At 31.0% G+C, this 20,252-nt stretch overlaps 1 protein-coding gene across 9 annotated transcripts in view; it reads right to left on the bottom strand.

The window, feature by feature from the left end:
• Nucleotides 1-20,252, bottom strand: part of SNX13 (sorting nexin 13) — a 257,707-nt gene that overhangs the window by 142,145 nt on the left and 95,310 nt on the right. For 8 of the 9 annotated variants that reach the window (XM_058446634.1, XM_032759959.2, XM_058446639.1 and 5 more), the window contains 5 exons: nucleotides 14,555-14,748; nucleotides 9,520-9,624; nucleotides 8,811-8,943; nucleotides 4,769-4,806; nucleotides 773-842 (listed from right to left, as the gene is read on the bottom strand). In XM_058446634.1, coding sequence (XP_058302617.1) covers nucleotides 773-842; nucleotides 4,769-4,806; nucleotides 8,811-8,943; nucleotides 9,520-9,624; nucleotides 14,555-14,748 — 540 coding nt within the window. The remainder of the gene's footprint in view (nucleotides 1-772; nucleotides 843-4,768; nucleotides 4,807-8,810; nucleotides 8,944-9,519; nucleotides 9,625-14,554; nucleotides 14,749-20,252) is intronic. The other variant, XR_009215629.1, reaches the window with a different exon arrangement.

Raw genomic sequence — 20,252 nt, 5'->3', positions numbered from 1 at the left:
GATCTATTTTAAAAAGGTACAAGTTAATGTCTTCTAAACTACACTAGACTAGACTAGACTATAAAATCTCTTCAGTGTCTAAAACGTAAGCATGAAATTGAATTGAGGTATATACCTCAGTATGTTTATACTTCAGTATGTAACATGACAAATACACTTCTATATTCTAAGAACAGTGAGAGGTCAGATAAGAAAACTATCATTATTTAATACTCATTAGTGTTATCTAATAACTCAATAGCAATGATGAAAACTGGTTATTTTTCCTGGATTTACTAACAATTCTTCATGTATGCTGAATGATCACAAAGTTTTAGAGGTTTCTCACCTCATCATTCAAGCACTTCTTGAAGTTCTGCAAACCCCTATACCGGGGGCTTCATTTACCCCAGTTATCTAGCCTGACTTTGTATATATGAAAACTAATCGTGAACTAAGATCTCTCCAGAAAAGATTTAACGAGAATTATACAGACTACTATCAGCTAGACTCAAGCACAAAGAGGAAAAGAATGGTTTCAGAGTTTATTAGAAATAGTAAAACACTTAGAATATAAGCATTTTCAAATGTTGATAGTGACAATCTTAGAGAGATCAAATACATAAGCAAATAAATATAATAGAATTTAATGAAGGACATGCTGCAGAAAAAAAGTAATAAAAATATGACTAGAGAACAAAAAAATGGTTAGTAAAAATCAAGTGTGGAAAATTATTTAGGGATATAATAATACATAGTTTGAATGCAATAATTATACTTCAAACTCTCTTACCAGTGTCTGAAATGTAGGCATGAAGTTGTACTGAGTCATCAGAAGAAACATTTGAAAGGTCATCTAAAGACTGAGAAAAAAAAAATCAGGAAACAAACTTTTAAAATTTTATAGGAAAAAAAGAGTCAAAGAATTCTACAGCATATATGCTTTACAATTACTCATTTCCATGCATGTAAACTATATATTATTTGTATACCTTCCATCTCCTCCATACACAATAATCTTTTCCATTTAGGCTAACAGAAAAAAAGCAAAGATTAAGAAACAATAAAACAAAATAATTTAGTAATAAACTTAATATATTAGATGATTTCTCCCTTAATTGCTTGTCCATCTACCGTAACTTGCTACTTTTCAATTATGGTCCTTATATGGCAAGAAAATCTAGATAAAAATAAGTAGACATATTCTTATGTTAACATTTATGTTGAAATATACTAGAACCAGCTCTGTATTTTTTAGCTTAATACTTTTGTTAATATAGAAATAATTTTTAAATTTAATTCAGATTCCTTATCTGTAAAATGAGAATACTACCTAAGTCACAGAATTAGGTGAAGATTAAATAAGACATGTAAGACATTTAGAAAACTGCCTAATGTAACAACTGTTAGCTATTATTCTGATTATTTATTAAATTAGGTGAATCCATAGACTATGATAGATTTTAAATGATTAGTTTTCAAAAACAATTCCACAAACATAAATTCCTATTGATTGACTCAAAATGAATCTTGTATAACTACGGCCTTTGGGTCGAAACTGTTTTTGCCACACATACATATATCCACACACACATATATCCACACACATATATAAAAAGGAACACAATCATATAATTAAAGCAGGCTGCAGAGTTAACATGGCAGCCTGAAACTGCTCTGCCTAGAAAAGACTGCTTCCAAGGTTGTCCCTTGTATGGAATCTGGGAACTTAAATTTAGGGAAGATTCCCAGCATTCTCTAACCAATAAGAGTGGTTTACCATACCTAAACTATCTGTATAAGAAATGTTTATGCTGAACACCTGCTTTCCTTCTAGGAGTCTAGAATTTTGGTATGTGCTATGTAATCTGCCTCCAATAAAAAACCTGTACATTTAGTCTCCAATGAATTTTCCTGGTGGCAACATTTCACACGTGTTGTCTTGCTGATTTTGCTTTATAACCTTTCATGATAAGAAATTCTAGCCATGAGTAAGACTATGGTGTGTTCTGTGAGTTTTCTTAGCAAATCACTGAGCCTGGGAGTGGTCTTGGTCTAACATATATAATCTAGACATATTTCACGTATTTATATTATTCACACATTTCACATATTCATATTATATAACTCAGATATATTTCACACTTTAAAAATAATAGGACGTGAATGGGCTTTTGAGTCCTAATGTAATATTATTATTACTAAAAGAGTCATCTAAATGACTTAAAAGCAACCATCCATATGACACAAAGTCACTTAAATTAAGGCAACTGCATTCTAAAAAGGTCAAATAATGTATCTACTAAAAACTGATTGTAAAGAGAAGCAAAATGTGATAATTCTATACAGATAATCCACAAGACTTCCCTGTTCAACTCAAATGGCAAAGACATCAAATTAAATTAGATCTAGTCCATGCTCTGCTACCAATACCTTAACAGACTTTAACAATATCAACTACTTTCTCGGATTTCAGTTTTCCCAATGGTAAAATGGGGCTAATACCTGCTCTACATCTCTGTCAAGACATACTGTGAATGAAAATGCTTTGGAAAAAAAAAAAAAGGAGTGCGTTTATTTTTATGTGCTTAAGAAATCATTTTGATAGAAATAGCAAAACCTTTACTTTAATATTTTTATGTGAAAGAAGACTCAGAGGAAATGGAATATTCTACCAAATTCATATTATCTACTATAACTTCTTCTAATTATAAGCCAGCACGGGTAACATAAAATAATCTATTTTTTTTAAAAAAAAGCATTATTAATAATGGCAACCTTCCCTTGTATGTTAACATTTAACATGCTAAATGTACTTATCTCTTTAAACATGTTAGCATCTCATACTATGCAATCCAAAAGTTGTTAAAAAGGCTTTGTGGAGAAATGTCTTTTTATCTCTTTTAAAATATGCAATTAGTAAATATTATTTTCATTATATACGATGAAAACTTTGGAAAAACATTAGTTACAATTATAGTGCACGTAAATATCAAGCAGACTATAAAGTTACAATTGGTAAAATAATATTTACAAAACTATATTTGATTTAGGAATGTATTAAAAGAGAATTGTGATTTCAAAACAAGTACATTAATGCTATATTGAAATAAGCACAATCTGCAAAGTACTCCTTAAGTTATGATTCCTAAACTCCTTGTAAGAAAGTGTTTTTTAACACTAAGACAAAAATTGAAAATTCAAATTTACAATGACAGTCATCAAACACAACCAAAATGGCACTAAAGGAAATGCTTGTAATTTACCTACCAAGCTACCAATGGCAAAATGAGTAAAATACCAAACACATTAAATATCTCCTTTATTTAGTATATTGGAATAAACTATTGTGATCTAGTTTACAATCTTAAGCTATTTTTAAAATGCAGATATTCACTAAAATTTGTCTACATGGTCCAACTACTTAAAAGTATGAATTAAATAGATTTATGGGAATAATAAAATACTCCAAGTCACTGACTTCAAGTATGACCATTTTTTGATCCAGAGACTATTCTGGTTTATATTACCATGTGACAAAAGAGACTTATCTTATTTGGAAAAGCATTTATCCCAGACACGGAATAAAGAAAAAAAACTTTTTTACTAATGTTTAAACATTTACACAAGCACTACAAATGTGAATACTAAAAAATTTCAAACTAAGGAATGGTTTTGTCACATTTAGAAACTTTTCTATATAATGAACATTATTTTTAACACTTCCTTCAAGCTCTAGGAGCAATTCCTTTTAGTTTAAAGCTCTGGACTATAACAAGTAAATGGTAATGACACCAAATGATTTAGGAAATATTTTAAAAGTTACAAAGTATCTGACAATTGTACGACAGATTTGCTTTAGTGTTTTACTAAAGGTTATAATACAGTAACAGAACATTTACTCAATAGGTTATTTTAGAAGTAAACATGGTAGTACAGCTAATACCTAAGACGACTAACCTCTAAAACATTTATCTATTACGAAAGGTCTAAAGAAAAAGTAATGCAGGTAGGAGGAAAAACAAAACAAACAACACCTTACCTGTTTTTCCCCTCACCAACCCAGCCAAACTGGACTGAAACCTTCATAGAACACTAATATTTCTTCCTAACAGCATCTTAGAAAATAAGTTATTCAATGGCAAGGCTGGATATATAAGAGAACTAAAACTTTCCTTACTTTACACTGTACCTTGAATATATAAAATGCCAATGACAGATGAGATTCTAAAAACATGTCATTCTAACCTCTAATCATTAAGCATGTAGTTGCTGTAAAACTGTCTAAACTTAGAAAAAAATTTTTTTGTTTACAATGACCTGAATTTGTTTTAGTGTAGACTTAAAGAAATATCTATTTGGTTTTGGTTATCCCCACTAGTTTTATATTTCTTTCTAAATACAAGAGGAGAAAAAAACTGATTCCAATATAAACATTTATGTGTCACGAACTTATTGCCTATCATAGCAATTTAGTAATCATAGTAATTTAAACATGCTAAATATTGGAATTGAAAATAATGAAATCAATTTATTTATAAAATGCAGAAAAGCAATTATGCAGGTATAACCTAAGCCAATTTTTAAAATAAAGATAAAATATAATTTTTAAGTTCTAATTCATAGATGCCTTATATGTGAACTTAGCATTTCTTTAAAAGCATAACTTTTTACAATGCTAAAGGATGATTTGGGGCCTTCTTTATATATCATTTATTTACATTGTTAAGGCTCAGCCTTTTACATTATTTTCAAGTCACTTTAATAAAGTACCCATAATAGTACTTACCAAATTTATGCTTCCTGTAGGAGACCCATTAAAAGATTCTGCAGGGGGGAAATTCAACTTAGTATACAGCAAAAAATTTTAAAACGGTTGTTTTATCTAAGGTTCAAACACCAAGAATGAAAGTCACATAAGCCAAGATATAACATAATAGTAAAAAAAAAATAATAAATAATAAAAAAAAATTGTGGAATACTCCCAAAAACTTGATCCCTTAAAGTCCCACGGTTTTCTAAGCCAGGCATTTAAGTGACAATATAGTATGTACCTGATAGCTGGCCAAAAATCAAAAAGGCATTCGTGTTCAGGAGAGTAATTATTAAATGCTTTTATTCTCATGGTATCAAATAAGTTGCCTAATACAATATAAGCATGAGGAAAACATTGCAGAATGAGGCCCATTAGGAAACACCAGCACTATTTTGTAACTTCTATCTCACTGGATTAAGAAAGATTACAAATAAAGTCAGTCTGTAGTGTGAGGGATAAACAGACTTAATAGGTCTATTAAGTCCTCTTATTCTTGCTGATAGATTTCCTTGAAAACACTGGAAGTCCAGATTTTTAACTCAATATATAACTAATAGACAAAAAGTTAAAACTGCATATGCAATTCCATTTAATTAAAAAGCAACTAGGAAAAATTAATGTTAGAGAATAAATCAATGTTAGATTATTAACATTAATGTCAGACAATAATCTTTTCCCTTAGAGTTTTATTATAAATCTAAGAAAATTAAGTTACCAATTAAGGTGTTCCTTTATTAAACATATAAACAAATCTATGGTAAAGCAATATTCATACACAGTTTAATATATGGTTTCGAGGACTTAAGAGGTTATTTATGAATTTGGTTCTCTAAATGGGTCTTCAAAAAAGCAAAACTATTACTTCTACAAGTAGGCAGCTGATATTGCTTTCCAAATTTACTCTAAATGCTCAAGAACATTTCTTGGTTCTTCAGCCCTTTGGTCATAAAAAATGGGAATTTCACCTAGGATTATCCCTTGGTGATACTTAAAATAAGTAAAATAGTTCTCTATCCTCCTTATTCAATTATATGCCTCCTACCTCTTCTGTAGCCTGCCCACCTCTTAAATCTTCCCACCAAAGACAAGTCAAGTTAAAGGAGAATTTGGGAGCAAAATAGGGCATAGTTTATTTTCTCGATCAACAATAAGAAGATCCAGAAATACAGTATAAAATCAATCTTGGTCGACATTTAATCAAGAATTGGATGACTACCTACAAATATTAGAAAACAAAAGAAAGCACTGTTCAACATGGTGAGAAAAATAATGTTGAGATTAAAATTTAAAAAGGAAAGCATAATTCATATAGTTTTAAAAGCCTATGAGACTGTTTTAATAAAGGAGAAAATATCTACTTTTAAAATAATTTCATAACTAAAGAAAGTAATAATGAATAAAGAGAAAGGGCAAAGGAAGAAATGAGGAGAAAAGGAGAGAGGAGAGATAGTAAGCACAAGCAAGCCAACCAGCTAATTCTCTACCTACTGTTAAGTTTGGTTAAATAGGAATGAAATTTCTACTCAAGCAAAGAAAAACCACCAGAGAATACAGTACTATATCATATGATACGACTTGGTCCTTTAATTTTAGGCTCAAATGTAGACTACTTTTAAAAAAAAATCAGCTGTACATTAATCCCTAGGTGAGATAATTATTTCAGAATGTCTAAAAGGTGGTCGAAATTTCAGAATGTCTAAAAAATGCATGTAGTGCTCAGCAGCTTAATTTTAAAAGTCAGAAAACTAATTTATAACAAAAAAGTGGAAAGGCCTATTTTTGATTAAATAATCATATAAAAAGAAGTATATCAGAAGCATTACTAGTTGAGAAAGGTAAACCAGTGGCCTAAAACCTAAACACTGACAAAGACAACAAAGCTGACAGCTACTTTAAATAGTAATGTTTCATATTATACCCATCACTCCATATACTTTTTTCGAATGGTTTCAAAAAAAAAGGATAGGTAATTTCACAGTATAAAACTCATCAATTAGGAAACAAATATTAGACAGCAATGTCCTAGAAAGACAGTAAGATACATAAGTATATAATCTCAAACTGCAATCAATGACTCAAATGTGAGGGGTTACTCAATGACTGATATATAAGAGAAGCATATTTACTTCAGCTCAAAACCAGTTCCAAAAAAATTTTTTTAATGTACTTCATGTTTTAAAAAAGTACAGTATATGATTTTAGGAATTTTGAGATTGCTTATAGTTTGCTTCCAATAGCTGTACTGAAGAAGACAGACTAGCTAGAAACATATGAATGGAAGCTAGAAATCCATTTAAAAGACTGGAAGCATTCTTAAGTTACAGGATCAAAAATTATTTCCACAGAATATATTGCTACTATCACCAGTTTAAATTACACATTACTTAGAATCCCACACAATTAATTGGTTATGACTTTGTCTTCTCTCTTTCTGAGTCATATAGCAAATCCACTTCACAAACACTAAGAAATTTCTAAAATAGATAAAACTAGTATAAACAACAAAAACTTTTATAATAGTCATTTTAGGATGGTTAGTTGACAGAGTTGCTATTGCAAATTTCATAGCATCTCTATAAAAGAACATTTTTCAACAGAGACAGTAAGTACAGATATATACAACAAACTAGAGGTACATAAAATTTTACTATTCAACTCAGAGAAGAACTCTGTTTTTTTAAAAAATCTTCCTTAATTATGCAATCAAAATCAGTTAATAGATTATTCCAATTGTACACATAAGAAACTTGAAAGAGAATTTAAAAACCCAAGGCATCAGATAAATAAAAGTTACTAAATTTCAAATGTAAACTTCAGTAACTAGATTTCTTAGATTATTTAAAAAACAAAATCTCACTAGTGTAGACAAAGGGATAGGAGGTGGAGGAGAGGGGAGGCTGGGAGACTTCCATAATAGAAGTATTTTTTAAAGCAGTGCTCACTACCTAACAGCTCTATTTTATCTCCGTTCCCAAGTGTGCTTGCCATAAAACCTATTCATATGTAAACAGTCATAACTGAAGCACTTTCTTAAAATACTTAAATCTTTACCATTTACTTTTTATTGACTTCATTCATTTACTTGGTAGAACATACCAGAAAGATCATCAAACCCGAGATATTTAATTAGAGCTTAATAAATACTTCTGAATTGAATCACAAGTTAATGATCATTGGGCCTAAGAATTTGGAAACTTGTGTTCTAAAGGCTATCCCTCCCACTATTCTTATATAACTCACTATTTACTAATAAAAATCGATACTTGTGTTTTACTTTATAAATCATTTTCAAATGCATAATTCCATTTAAATCTAACAATGACTAATGTAAGATATTATGAGGATATTATTCCAGATTTACCAACTCAGAAAAATGACGCTTGAAGAATTTAAGCAGTTGGACAACATCACACAGGTAGTAAGTGGTAGAATGGGAGTAAAATCTAAATATTCTGACTCTTAAACCATTTTTTTCACTATAACATGTTAATAGATATCATTATCCTCATTTGAAAAAACTGAAGGTTGGAATAAATTACTCTTGCGGCTTTTTCTAGCTCAAAAGTCTCTCACACTGTGTAGAATTTGGAAAAGTATACAATTAAAGACATTTAAAACTGTAGTTTTTTTTATAATGCTTTATAGTTTATGATATACTCTGAGTCATTACTTATTGCATATTAAATCTTCTCAATAATTGTATTGTTAATCATGAATATTGTTACTTACTCGCAAAAGGGAAACTGCCATAAAAATATTCTAGTGACTCACCTGAAGAAAACCTTCTTCTTTAAGAATTCAAGGCTTCTATAGTTATATTGTAATCCATTATTAAATTTTCAACATTTTAATTTAGTACAGTCACTAAACTTTGTCATTCATTTGTAGATTTTTAAATATATTACAGTTTATATTTGAACTCCAACAACATTTTTAACTTACACAAAAGCTCTTTTGGTAAGCAGAATATATATAAATATATATGCATATATGTGTAAAATGAGTGCCACCTTACCTCCATCCCCATCATCGGATCCTCTGAAACTAGGATCTTTTAACATGTCAAGCTCAGCTAACATGCGCACATAAAGTGCATTCTGTCTGAAGGAAGGATAAAATCTTTCATCTCGTAGCATCAATTCATATACCTTGGTGAAATAAATCAAGATATTCAACAATTAATACAGGTATGTGGTGATTTTTACAAAATACAATTTCACCAAAAGACACATTGAGGTCTTGCCATAATGTATCATAGTTACAAGCTGTCAGCAATAAGACTATTTCACAACTAATGATTTCCTCTGATCCCTCCAGTAACTAAAGTATATTGAAAAAAATCCTACTGCAACACAAGTCACAGACAGCATGTTCTAGGAATTGTTTTCTAAGAAACAAGTACATGTAAAGGTTCAAGGCTCATGTTAAAATGAATTTGAAAGACATCTTATTTATATGGCATCAATTCATCAAATTCTGAGACTAGAATATCTAGCTCTACAATCAAATTCAAATAAAACAATCCAACTTAATGATTTTCCTCAGAAAATTAAAGAAATAAACAAAAATACTGGTTTACATTTCTGGAATTGAGAAGTATAATTTCCATAGCTTATCTTTTTAATACCACTCTACTTTTAAAAAGTTTTTAAAAACTAATTACATTACATAAAAGTATTTTTTCTCAAAAAAGATAAAATGATAAATGCTGTACATAATGATACCTTCCTTTGAATGTCATCAAAGATTTCAGGGGTTGGATCTTCATGATTCAAAGTATCTGCTAATTTTGCTACTAAATAGTCATCAACAGTAACTCTTGGAGATGCCTAACAGAGAAAAATAATAGTAATGATCTCTGTAATTTCTTAATACAAGATGATACTTGATAGTATGATAATAATGGAATCATATTATTGAAAATAACTGGCAGGTAAGAATCATTGGTTTGTAAATGGCACCTTGATGTTTAAGAAGGATGAAACAGGACTAAACCCTTCTCTTCCTCATGTACTACATAGCAGGCTGGTAAACAAACACGGATTTAAATCTCAACTTCTGCCTAGCAAGTTATCTCTCACTAAGCTTCATTTAACCCATCTGTAAAATGGAGATAATGCTATATAAGGTTATTTAAGATTATTGTAAGGATTAAAAGAGATCTATATAAGATATATACCATAGTGTCTGGCACATAGGAAACACTGTCATTAGGAGTTAGTGTTTAGTATTCAGTAGTACTAGATGTGTATTAATATGACTGCTGAACGAATAAGCCATTTCATTTATTATTTGACCCTAGAGAACCCTTTTGAATGTCCTTTAAAAAGACTACTGTTATCCTAAATTTGGTTTTATAGCCAATGCTGCAGCAAAGTGATACAGGGGAAAAAGCCTTAAAATTAATTTGTTTTAAGAACTTCCATTTCAAAGTATATAACACAAGGAAATACAAAATTTGACATTCCAACTTCAAAAATTACTTTATTAAAATAAAAAATGCTGAAAAGCTAGACATGTCAACAGCTTCAGCACATCAACTTTTGCATTTTCAGTTCTGAAAAGTCTGGAGAGTAAATGAGTCCTAGAGATAACATTTAGAGAAACTAACAAAAACAAAAAGCATTATTTACATAACTTCTCTAATTTATCCAATAAAATAAGGAACAGGTAGATAAATCAAGAAAGGAGAAAAAAAAGTAAACATCAGGATATAAATATGTAGGAAAAGGGCTATACAACTTCTAATGCCCCATTGTCAATTTGACGCTTTTGTTAGTAAACCTAAGTAGGTTGTGTGGTGGTTGTTTTTTTTTGAGGCGGATGCTTATTTGTTTTGTGTTTCGGGGGGTAGTAGAGTTGCCCTGAAATAGAAACAGGAGAACTAAACAGCTTCAAGAATGTAACAAACATTAGAGAGGAATATGATGTTACTTGGTTTTGCCCTTTCATTTGCCCTCTAAGCTCACTAAACTCACTTTCTAGGAAATAAAAAGGGTGAATTTGAAACATAATATTTTACATTTATTTAAACTTTACTTTTTCCTATATATCTCAAGTATACAGAATAGATTAAGCCACATCTTTGGTATAGGATGACCAACACTTTTAGTGTACCAACATGAAACACAACCAGTCAGGATCCCGTCTTCCAAAAAAAGTAATACAAAAATAATATTTATATGGCCAGGCGTGGTAGCTCATGCTTGCAATCCCAGCACTTTAGGAGGCTAAGGCGGGTGGATCACTCGAGGCCATAAGTTCGAGAACAGCCTGGCCCACATGGCAAAAACTCTGTCTCTCTAAAAAAATACAATTAGCTGGGTGTGGGTGCATGCCCGCAATCCCACCTCCTCGGGAGTCTGAGTTAAGAGAATTGCCTGAACCTGGGATGCAAAGGGTGCAGTGAGATTGTGCACTCCAAACTTTATGACAGAGTGAGACTCCGTCTCAAAAAACAAAACAACAACAAAAAAGAAATATTTGTACACATTCGTTATTACTTTAATGTGAAAATATAAAAGTGAATGTTTTCCCAAAATTATCTCTTAATGTGTATTCTTTACTTTTCTATTACAGAAATGTGATTATTTAAACAAACCAATGGGACTAGTTAACAGTGGCAAATAATCTGTGTGAGAAAAATACAATATGTAATTTACAATGTTTCTGTCCTCTGATATACCAATTTAACTTTTTTTAAAATTCTATTGGATACTTAAATGTTATAGGCTATATTGTTTTGTATTCTTAAAATACAGAAAGACTTTTTAAAAGACAAATGTACATAAAAGCAGAATGTACATGCAAAACAGGTATTATCTATATTTAACAAAAATAAATAATGACTTTCCTATCGAGTCCATGATACAGTAGGATATTTTTGCTTTTTCTATTTCCTTCCCTAATAATACTTTTCTGAACTGCCTGCAGCCTTTAGGACATCTTTTTATGCAGTGTTACCACTGAATATAGTCAAACATAAAAATTCACCTTGGTTTTTATCTCTGCTCTTTTCAAGCCCACCTCACATTTATTTCTTGTGTCAATCCAATGTGAAGGATCAAGTTAAATAACCTTTTTTAAAAAATTGTTTTAGAGACAGAATATTGCTCTGTTACCCAGGCTGGAGCACAATCATATGATCATGGCTCATTGCAGCCTTGATATCCTAGGATCAAGCAATCTTCCTGGCTCAGCCACCCAAGTAGCTAAGAATACAGCCTTGTGCCACCAACTCCAGCTAATTTTCTTTTCTCTTTTTCTTTTTGTAGATACAAAGTCTTGCTATGTTGTCCATGCTGGTCTCAAACTCCTGGCCTCAAGCAATCCTCCCACCTTGGACTCCCAAAGCACTGGGATTTTAGGTGTAAGCCACTGCACCTAGCCTAAATATCCTTTCAACAAAATAATTTGGGAATGCAATAATTGGGATTTTATTTATTAAGAACACGTTTTTAAATGTGTAGAAATTTGATTTCAGTGCTCCAAAAAAAGTCCAAAAACCATATATATGGCTTGTTTGGTAGGTAGATTAACTGTTTGTCAATCAGGTCTTTTTCATCTATAAATTCATCATATGGGCTATCCAGGCCTACAATGCTCATTTTTAAATACTTTGAAGCATAATGATGTCATCATAAGTTAAATCCCTTTATGAGGAAAAATGGTTTTTAAACAGACAGAGAAACTTGTCAAATTGAAGTTCTATTCCAAATAAATTAGTTTTAGTTAAGATATTTAGAAAATCCTGTTTAAGCTGGCTGTCCTTTTCTGGTGACACATTTTTTTTTTTTAATATTCAAGTAATCTTATTTCAAAAACAGGAGTCATTTTGTTCACTATATGAGTTTTTATCACAACCTACATGTAACATCAAATAACTCAGGTCAGTCAACTCTTTTCTAGGCTGCTTTTGGCCTCATCAAAGGTCACCTACCAATTTTAGAGGAACAGTACATAAATTTCTGTTTACTGTAATCCTTTTCTCCATTTTCATTCAAAAAGTATTTCAAATTAGAGAAAAACATTTTCTTGTCCTATACTCAAAAAAATATGATTTCACCACAGACCAAGATTTTAGCATTTTTTCTATAGCCAGCAAGAATTAGACCTTATTAAGCAATTATTTTATTTTCTATTTCTTCTTGAGTTAGTGTAGCAATCTGTGTCTAAAAATCTGTCCACTTTAAGTTGTTTAATTTGTTGTCATAAAGTTGATCATAATATTTGCTTACTCCTTTTAATTTCTGTAGGGTCGGGGTTCGTGTCTCCCCTTTCATTTATGAATTTGGTTATCTGTGTCTTCTCCCATTTTTTCATGGCCAGTCTAGCTAAAGGTTTGTCAATATTGTTGATATTTTCAGAGAACCAACTTTTGGTTTTAGATTTTCACTATGGTTTTTCTGTTTTCTATTCACTGATTCTCATAATAATTTTTGTTTTCTTTCTTCTGTTTGCCTTGGATTTATTTTTCATTTCTAGATTTTTAAGGTAAAAACTTAAGATTGTTGATTGTAGATCTTTTATCCTAGACATTTTTAAAGCTACAAATATTCTTCTAAGCACTAAGTAGCTGCATCTCATGAATTGATACAATGCATTTTCATTTTCAATTAAAAATATTTTCTAGTTTCCTTGTCATTTCTTGTTGACTCAGAGGCTATTTAGAAATATGTTAATTTTCAATTATTTGTAGTTTCCCCAAATTTCCTTTTGTTGATGTCTAATTTGATTCCATCCTGATCAAAGAATGATTCCAATACTTTTAAATGGAGATGGCTTTTATGGCCTTGCAAATGATTTATCTTGGAGAATGTTTCATGTGGTCTGGAAAATAATGTGTATTTTGCTGTCGTTAGGGGAAAGAGTCTATAGAATAATATACATATATGTATTACAGTATTACATATATTACATATTACATATGTAACAATATATACATATATTACATTATTAGAATTGTTATTAGAATATTGGAATTATTACAATATTATTAGAATATTACATTAGAATAATACATGTATTCTATAAGTTTTAAAGCAATTCTATTCTATATATGTATTCTATAAATTCTATAATAAAATAATCTATACAATTATATAGTATATAAAATATATTCTAGACGCTATAGATTATATATATTCTATAGAATTATAGTGTATTATATATATTCTATAGAATTACAGTATAGTATATATATTATTCTATAGGATTAAGTGATTTATAATGTTCCTAAAGTCTTGTATATCCTTGATGTTTTTCTATCTCACTGTTTTATCAATTATTGAAAGTTGGGTATTGAAGTCTCCAACTGTAACTGTTGGATTGTCTCTCTTACCCTTCAATTCTGCAAATTTTTGTTTCATTCATTGGGGGGGCTCTGTTATTAAATGTATATATGTTTAATACATACATTTAAACATATATACATTTTTTAAATATACATATGTACTCTCTTTTGTTTACTTTTGCATGGTTTATCTTTTTCTATCCTTCTACTTTCAGCCTGTGGTGAATCTAATGTGTGACCTTGAATCTTGATTCTATCATTTAGTATTTGCATGACTGTGGCCATGATAATTTGACTGGCTAAACATCAGAATCTTCACTTAAACGAGGATACAGACAGACAGGAAAATTGTTATCGATTAAAGGAGACAATGATTTCAAGGTAGTCGGCCTGGCGTAAGCAATGGATTACAAAAATTATTAATAATACTGCTAAAGAAGAAAACAGTAATCAAAATACAGCCTCACCTTTTCAGATAAATACTGTTCATAAATTCCAACAGCAGCTGCTCTTAAAAGACCTTTGGTTTGGTTGGTTTGATGTTTTCCATCTCTCTGACGACTTAATAAAACTTCTAGCTGCTGTTGGGCAGTAACCCGGTATCCTTCCACTGTCATCCAAAAGAATAGATGTGCTTGACCTCCAGTTTGCTGCATGTAATCTACCAATCAAAAATCCATAATAACATAAATATTAGTGTCACACAATTTGGGGTCCATGTAGTTGTATGACAAGTAAAGAAGGATTAAAGTTTCAGGTGTTTAAAACTCCACATTTTGAAAATGTTTTAGCAAATCCCTGAGGTGAAAATATAGTTGTAAATTAGTTAGGCTAAAAAACCAGTTACGTTAAAAACAAAAGTGAAGTCATGTATTTCGGAATTTTTTCAATCCCACTTTTCATGATAAAATCTCTAGTGAATAAATTTGTACATAAAACATTCAACATTTGTTCTCAATAAAGATTGTTATAATATGAATATTTCTAGACATATTTTTAAAAATGACTCTTCAATAAACCATATATTTATATTTTTATCACAAAAATGAAAATGTATAGAGGTTTACTGAAAATGTCCTCCAGATAAAAGCAATTCTAATGTAATAGCAATAAGATCTAAATTAAAAAGTATATATTAAAATGGTATAAAAACAAAATCCCTCATGTACACATGAACAAAAACGATACAAACAGGTTATATACATTGTATGTTCCCAATAAAGTACTCTTTCTCAATGAATTTTAATTTGCATTAGAATTTCCTAGAATTTACTTTAGAAGCAGTTTGGTAAATGCACATTAGTTATGATAACTATTTCCTTCAAAACAAAATAAAGCTCTACCTCCATGGTTTCTAAAGAAAAACATTTCAGAGAACAAAGGGTGGACTGAATTTGGCATGCAAAATATTAACTACTTAAAATTTAATAATATTTAAAATTCTTAAAAATTTCAAAGAAGATGTGGGAGTGTGAAGCACCAGAATTCTATGTCTCCACCTCCACAACAAGTGCAATGGCAGAATCTGATGTAACTAATTTGGAACACTGGAATCTACTGAAGATTTGCAACATTTAGGGGAAGGCTTGGGAAGTAAGCTTTGGTTAATCTCAGTCCATTTCAGCTCTTAGCACAACTGCAGCTACCATTCACCACTCTCAGACCCCTAGAACAAGTAGCTGTGCATGCACTCCAGAATTAGCTTGTACACAGCAAGTAGGAACCAGGGTGGACAAAAAAACAACTTGTCCTTCAAATATTCAGCATCTAGGCTCTGACAGCACACTGCTGCTTCTGATCAAAGAGGTGCAGACAAATAGGCAGCCTTTGTTGTTGAATATCTCTTGATTGTTCCAAGCCCCTTTCCTTCCTGCTGAAGTAACGAGCAAGGGATTTAGAAGACTGGCACCCTTTCTCCCTTGACTCCTACAGTTTTACCTTTATCTCCCTTTAGGAGCCATGCATTAAAAATGAGGCCATTCAAAAGCAACCATATATGTGTAAAATTAGAAAGTGACTATGCATGCCCAAGGAAAAGCACAAGCTCAGAATAGTCTTAAGAAGACTTTAAGTTTATACCTCAGGGTGATCCTTAGCATAGACAGCCTACATATTAAAAACAAAAACAGTAACAACAATAAAGAACAGCAAACCCTAAGGAAAGCGAAGAAAGTGATTTCCAGAGTTACTACGTTATTAGATTCAAATAGCCAGTTATTCATACACACATACACGGACACACACACACACACACACACACACACACACCAAGGCATACAAAGTACATGGCAAGTGTGGCCCATTCAAAGAGGAAAAAAAGCCAACATACATCAAAGGAAACTGTCCCCAAAACAGACCTGATGGAAGATCTACTAGACGAAGACTTTAAAACAACTACCTTAAAGATGCCCAAAAGACTAAAGAAAGATGTAAAAAAGTCAATAAAACAATCTATGAACAAAATGGAAAGATCAATAAAGAGATAGAAAACCTAGAAGAAACTAAAATAAAATGATAGAGGTGAAAAGTACATAACTAAAATAAAAAACACACTAAAGGAAATTTAAGGTAGAGTTGAGCAGGCAGAGGAATCAGCAAATGTAAGGATAGATTAATAAAAGTTTTAGATTCGAGAAACAGAATGTAAAAATATAAAGAAATGTAAACAGAGCCTAAGGGACCTGCTGGACCAAGTTACATGTGGGAGTTCTATAAGGAGAAGAAAGAGAGAAACAGGCAGATCATATTTGAAGAAATGACTGAAAATTTTCCAAATTTGAAGAAAGGCATGAATATAAACATCCAAAAAGCTCAACAATCTCCAACTAAGATGAATTCAAAGATACCTACATGGAGACACATTATAATTCAACTTTCAAAAAATAAATCATCTGAAAGCAGAAAGAGAAAAACAATACATACAAAATATCCAAAGATTATCAGCAGATTTCTTTCAAGAAACTTCTGGCCAGTGCTAAAAGAAAAATATGGTCAACTAAGTTCCTATATCTGGCAAAACTATACTTTACAATGAGAGAGAAGTAAGGATTCCCAGATAAACAAAAGCAAAGGAAGCATCTTACCATAAGACCTGCCTTGCAAAATGCGCTGAAGGGTAAATTAAACAAAAGGACACTAGATAGTAACTTAGTACCTTGAAATCATATGAAGAAAGAAATATCTCAGTAAAAGTAAAAATATGGGCAATTATAAAAGCTAGTATTATTAACAATGATTTGTAACTCTATTTTTTTTGTTTTCTATGTGACTGGAAAGATGAATACAATTTTTTAAAAAATCAACTATCAGTCTGAAAGCCAGAAATATTGTACTCTGTTACTGCACATCCTGGTTTCTACATAATTTACAAAAGTAACTCATTTAAAAGAACTATTAGTTCATATTTTGAACACACAATTTGTAAAGACTTAGTTTTGTGACATCATCAAAAGAGGGATGGTGACAGAGCTGTAAAGGAGCAAAGTTTTGAATACATTTGAAATTAAGCTGACATAATTTCAAATTACAGTGTTATAAATTTAGGATGTTACATGTAATCCCCATAGTAACCACAAAGAAAATGGCTACATAATATACATAAGAGGAATGAGAAAGAAATTTAAACATGTCACTACAAAAAAATCAACTAAATACAAAAGAAGTCAGTTATGTAGAAAATGACTATCAAAAAAGACATAAAGCATGTAGAAAACAAACAAGATGACAGAACTCTTTCCTTATAAATAATTACTTTACATGTATATTGATTAAACTTTCTAATCAAAAGACAGAGACTGGCAGAATGGATTAAAAAAATCAATCCAATGATATACTGTCTACAAAGACTTTAGATACAAAGACATAAATAAATTGAAAGTGAAAGGATGAAAAATCACATCACATGCAAACGTAACCAAAATAGAGCAGGGGAGGCTATACTAGTATCAGGTAAAATAGACTTTAAATCAAAAAAGGTTAAGATATAAATAAGGTCATTATATATTAATAAAAGATTCAGCATAACAAAATGATACCACAATTATAAACATTTACATACCTATTAACAGATCACCAAAATATATGAAGCAAAAACAGACAGATTTGAAGGGAAAAAGAGACAGTGCCACAGTAATAGTTGGAGATTTCAATGCCCCATTCTCAGTAACAGATAGACCCAGACAGAAGGTAAGTATGGAAGTAGAGGACTTAACACAAAATACCAGGTAGATTTAACAAACATACAGAACACTTTCCAACAACAGCATACAGCTTCTTCTCAGGTACACATGGAATATTTTCTAAACAGACCATACAGTGGGCCACAAATTGAGTCTCATAAAGTTTTAAAAAATGGGTATCATGCAAAGTATCTTCTCCAACTACAATGGGATAAAATTACAAATCAATAACAAAATTAAAACTGGAAAACTCATGTATTTTTGGAAATCAACACACTTTTTATTTACCCTACTTATCCTCTGAAAACATGAAAACACACTCACACAACCAATGGATCAAAGAAGAAATCATAAGAGAAATTAGAAAATACATAAAGATTAATTAAAACAAACATAACATATCAAACTAATGGGACACAGCAAAAAGGAAAATCTGAAATCATCTTTCCTCATGTTGTAAAGTTAGAAAGCTTTACAACATAAGGAAATAGAAAAAGAACAAATTAAACCCAAAGCTAGCAGAAGGAAGGAAATAGTAAAGATTAGAGCAGAGATAAACAAAAGAGAGAACAGAAAAACAATAGTAAAAGTCAATGAAAGCAATAGTTGATTCTATGAAAAGAGTGACAAAATTGACAAACATTTATCTAGGAGGACAAAAAGAGAAAAGACTCAAATTACTAAAATCAGAAGTGAAAGTGGGGATATTACTAATGACTCTACAAAACTAAAAGTACTATGAACAATTGTACGCCAATAAATCAGATATCCTAGTGGAAATGGAAAAATTCCTAGAAACAGAAAATCTACCAAGACTAAATCATGAAGAAATTGAAAATCTGAGGAGACTGATAGGTAGTAAGAAGAATGAATCAGTAACCAAAAATCCTCAATACAGGAAAGACCTGGACCTGAATAGCTTCACTGGTGAATTCTATCAAACATTTAAGGAAAAAATAACACCAATCCTTTTTAAATTTTTCCAAAAAATTAAACAGGAAACACTTCCTAACCCATTCTATGAGGCCAGCATTATCCTGAAAACAGAACCAGATAAAGATAGTACAAGAAAACTACAGACCAATGTTCCTTATAAATATAGATGTAAAAATCCTCAGTAAAATACTAGCAAAACAAATTCAGCAGCATATTAAAGAGATTATACACCATGACTAAAGTGGCATTTATTCCTGGAATCCAAAGATGGTTGAACATACAAAAAAAAAAAAAAAATCAGTCTAATACAGCACAACGGAATAAAGGATAAACATATCTTAATTGATACACAAAAAGCATATCACAAAATTCAACACACTTTCATGACAAAAACAATAAACCAGGAACAGAAGGCTACTATCTCAAAATAATAAAAGCTGTATCTGAAAAAGCCCACAGTGAATAATATACTCAATGATGAAAGACAGAATACTTTTCTTTAAGATCAGGAACAAGACAAAGATTAAGATCAGGAACAAGACAAAGATTAATATCAGGAACAAGACAAAGATGCCTGTGTTTGCCACTTCGTTTCAACGTAGTACTAGAAGTATAAGGCAGAGAAATTAGGAAAAGTGGAGGGAGGGGAGAAAAGGTAAGGGGAGAAGCAAGTGTGTGCGTGTGTGTACACACACACACACACACGAATATTATTCAGCATTAAAAAGGAAGGAAATTCTCACATATGCTGTAACATGGATAAAATCTGAGGGCATATCCATGTTAAGTGAGTAAGCCAGTCACAAAAAGGCAAATACTGTACAATTCCACCTACGTGAGGTACTTAAGAGTAGTCAAAATCATAGAGACAGAAAGCAGAATGATGGTTGCAGGGGTTGAAGGTGTGGGGAATGGAGAGAGTTGGTGTTGAATGGGTAGAGTTTCAGTTTTGGAAGATAAAAATAGTTCTGGAGACTGTACAACATCATGAATACATTTAATATCACTGAACTATACACTTAAAAATAGCTGAGATACTAAATTTTATGTG

Source organism: Hylobates moloch, unplaced genomic scaffold (assembly GCF_009828535.3).
Source record: "Hylobates moloch isolate HMO894 unplaced genomic scaffold, HMol_V3 SCAFFOLD_1, whole genome shotgun sequence".
NCBI lineage: Eukaryota > Metazoa > Chordata > Mammalia > Primates > Hylobatidae > Hylobates > Hylobates moloch.
The sequence above is the reverse complement of the archived record's forward strand: the minus strand, read 5'-3'. Positions and strand labels throughout refer to the sequence as shown.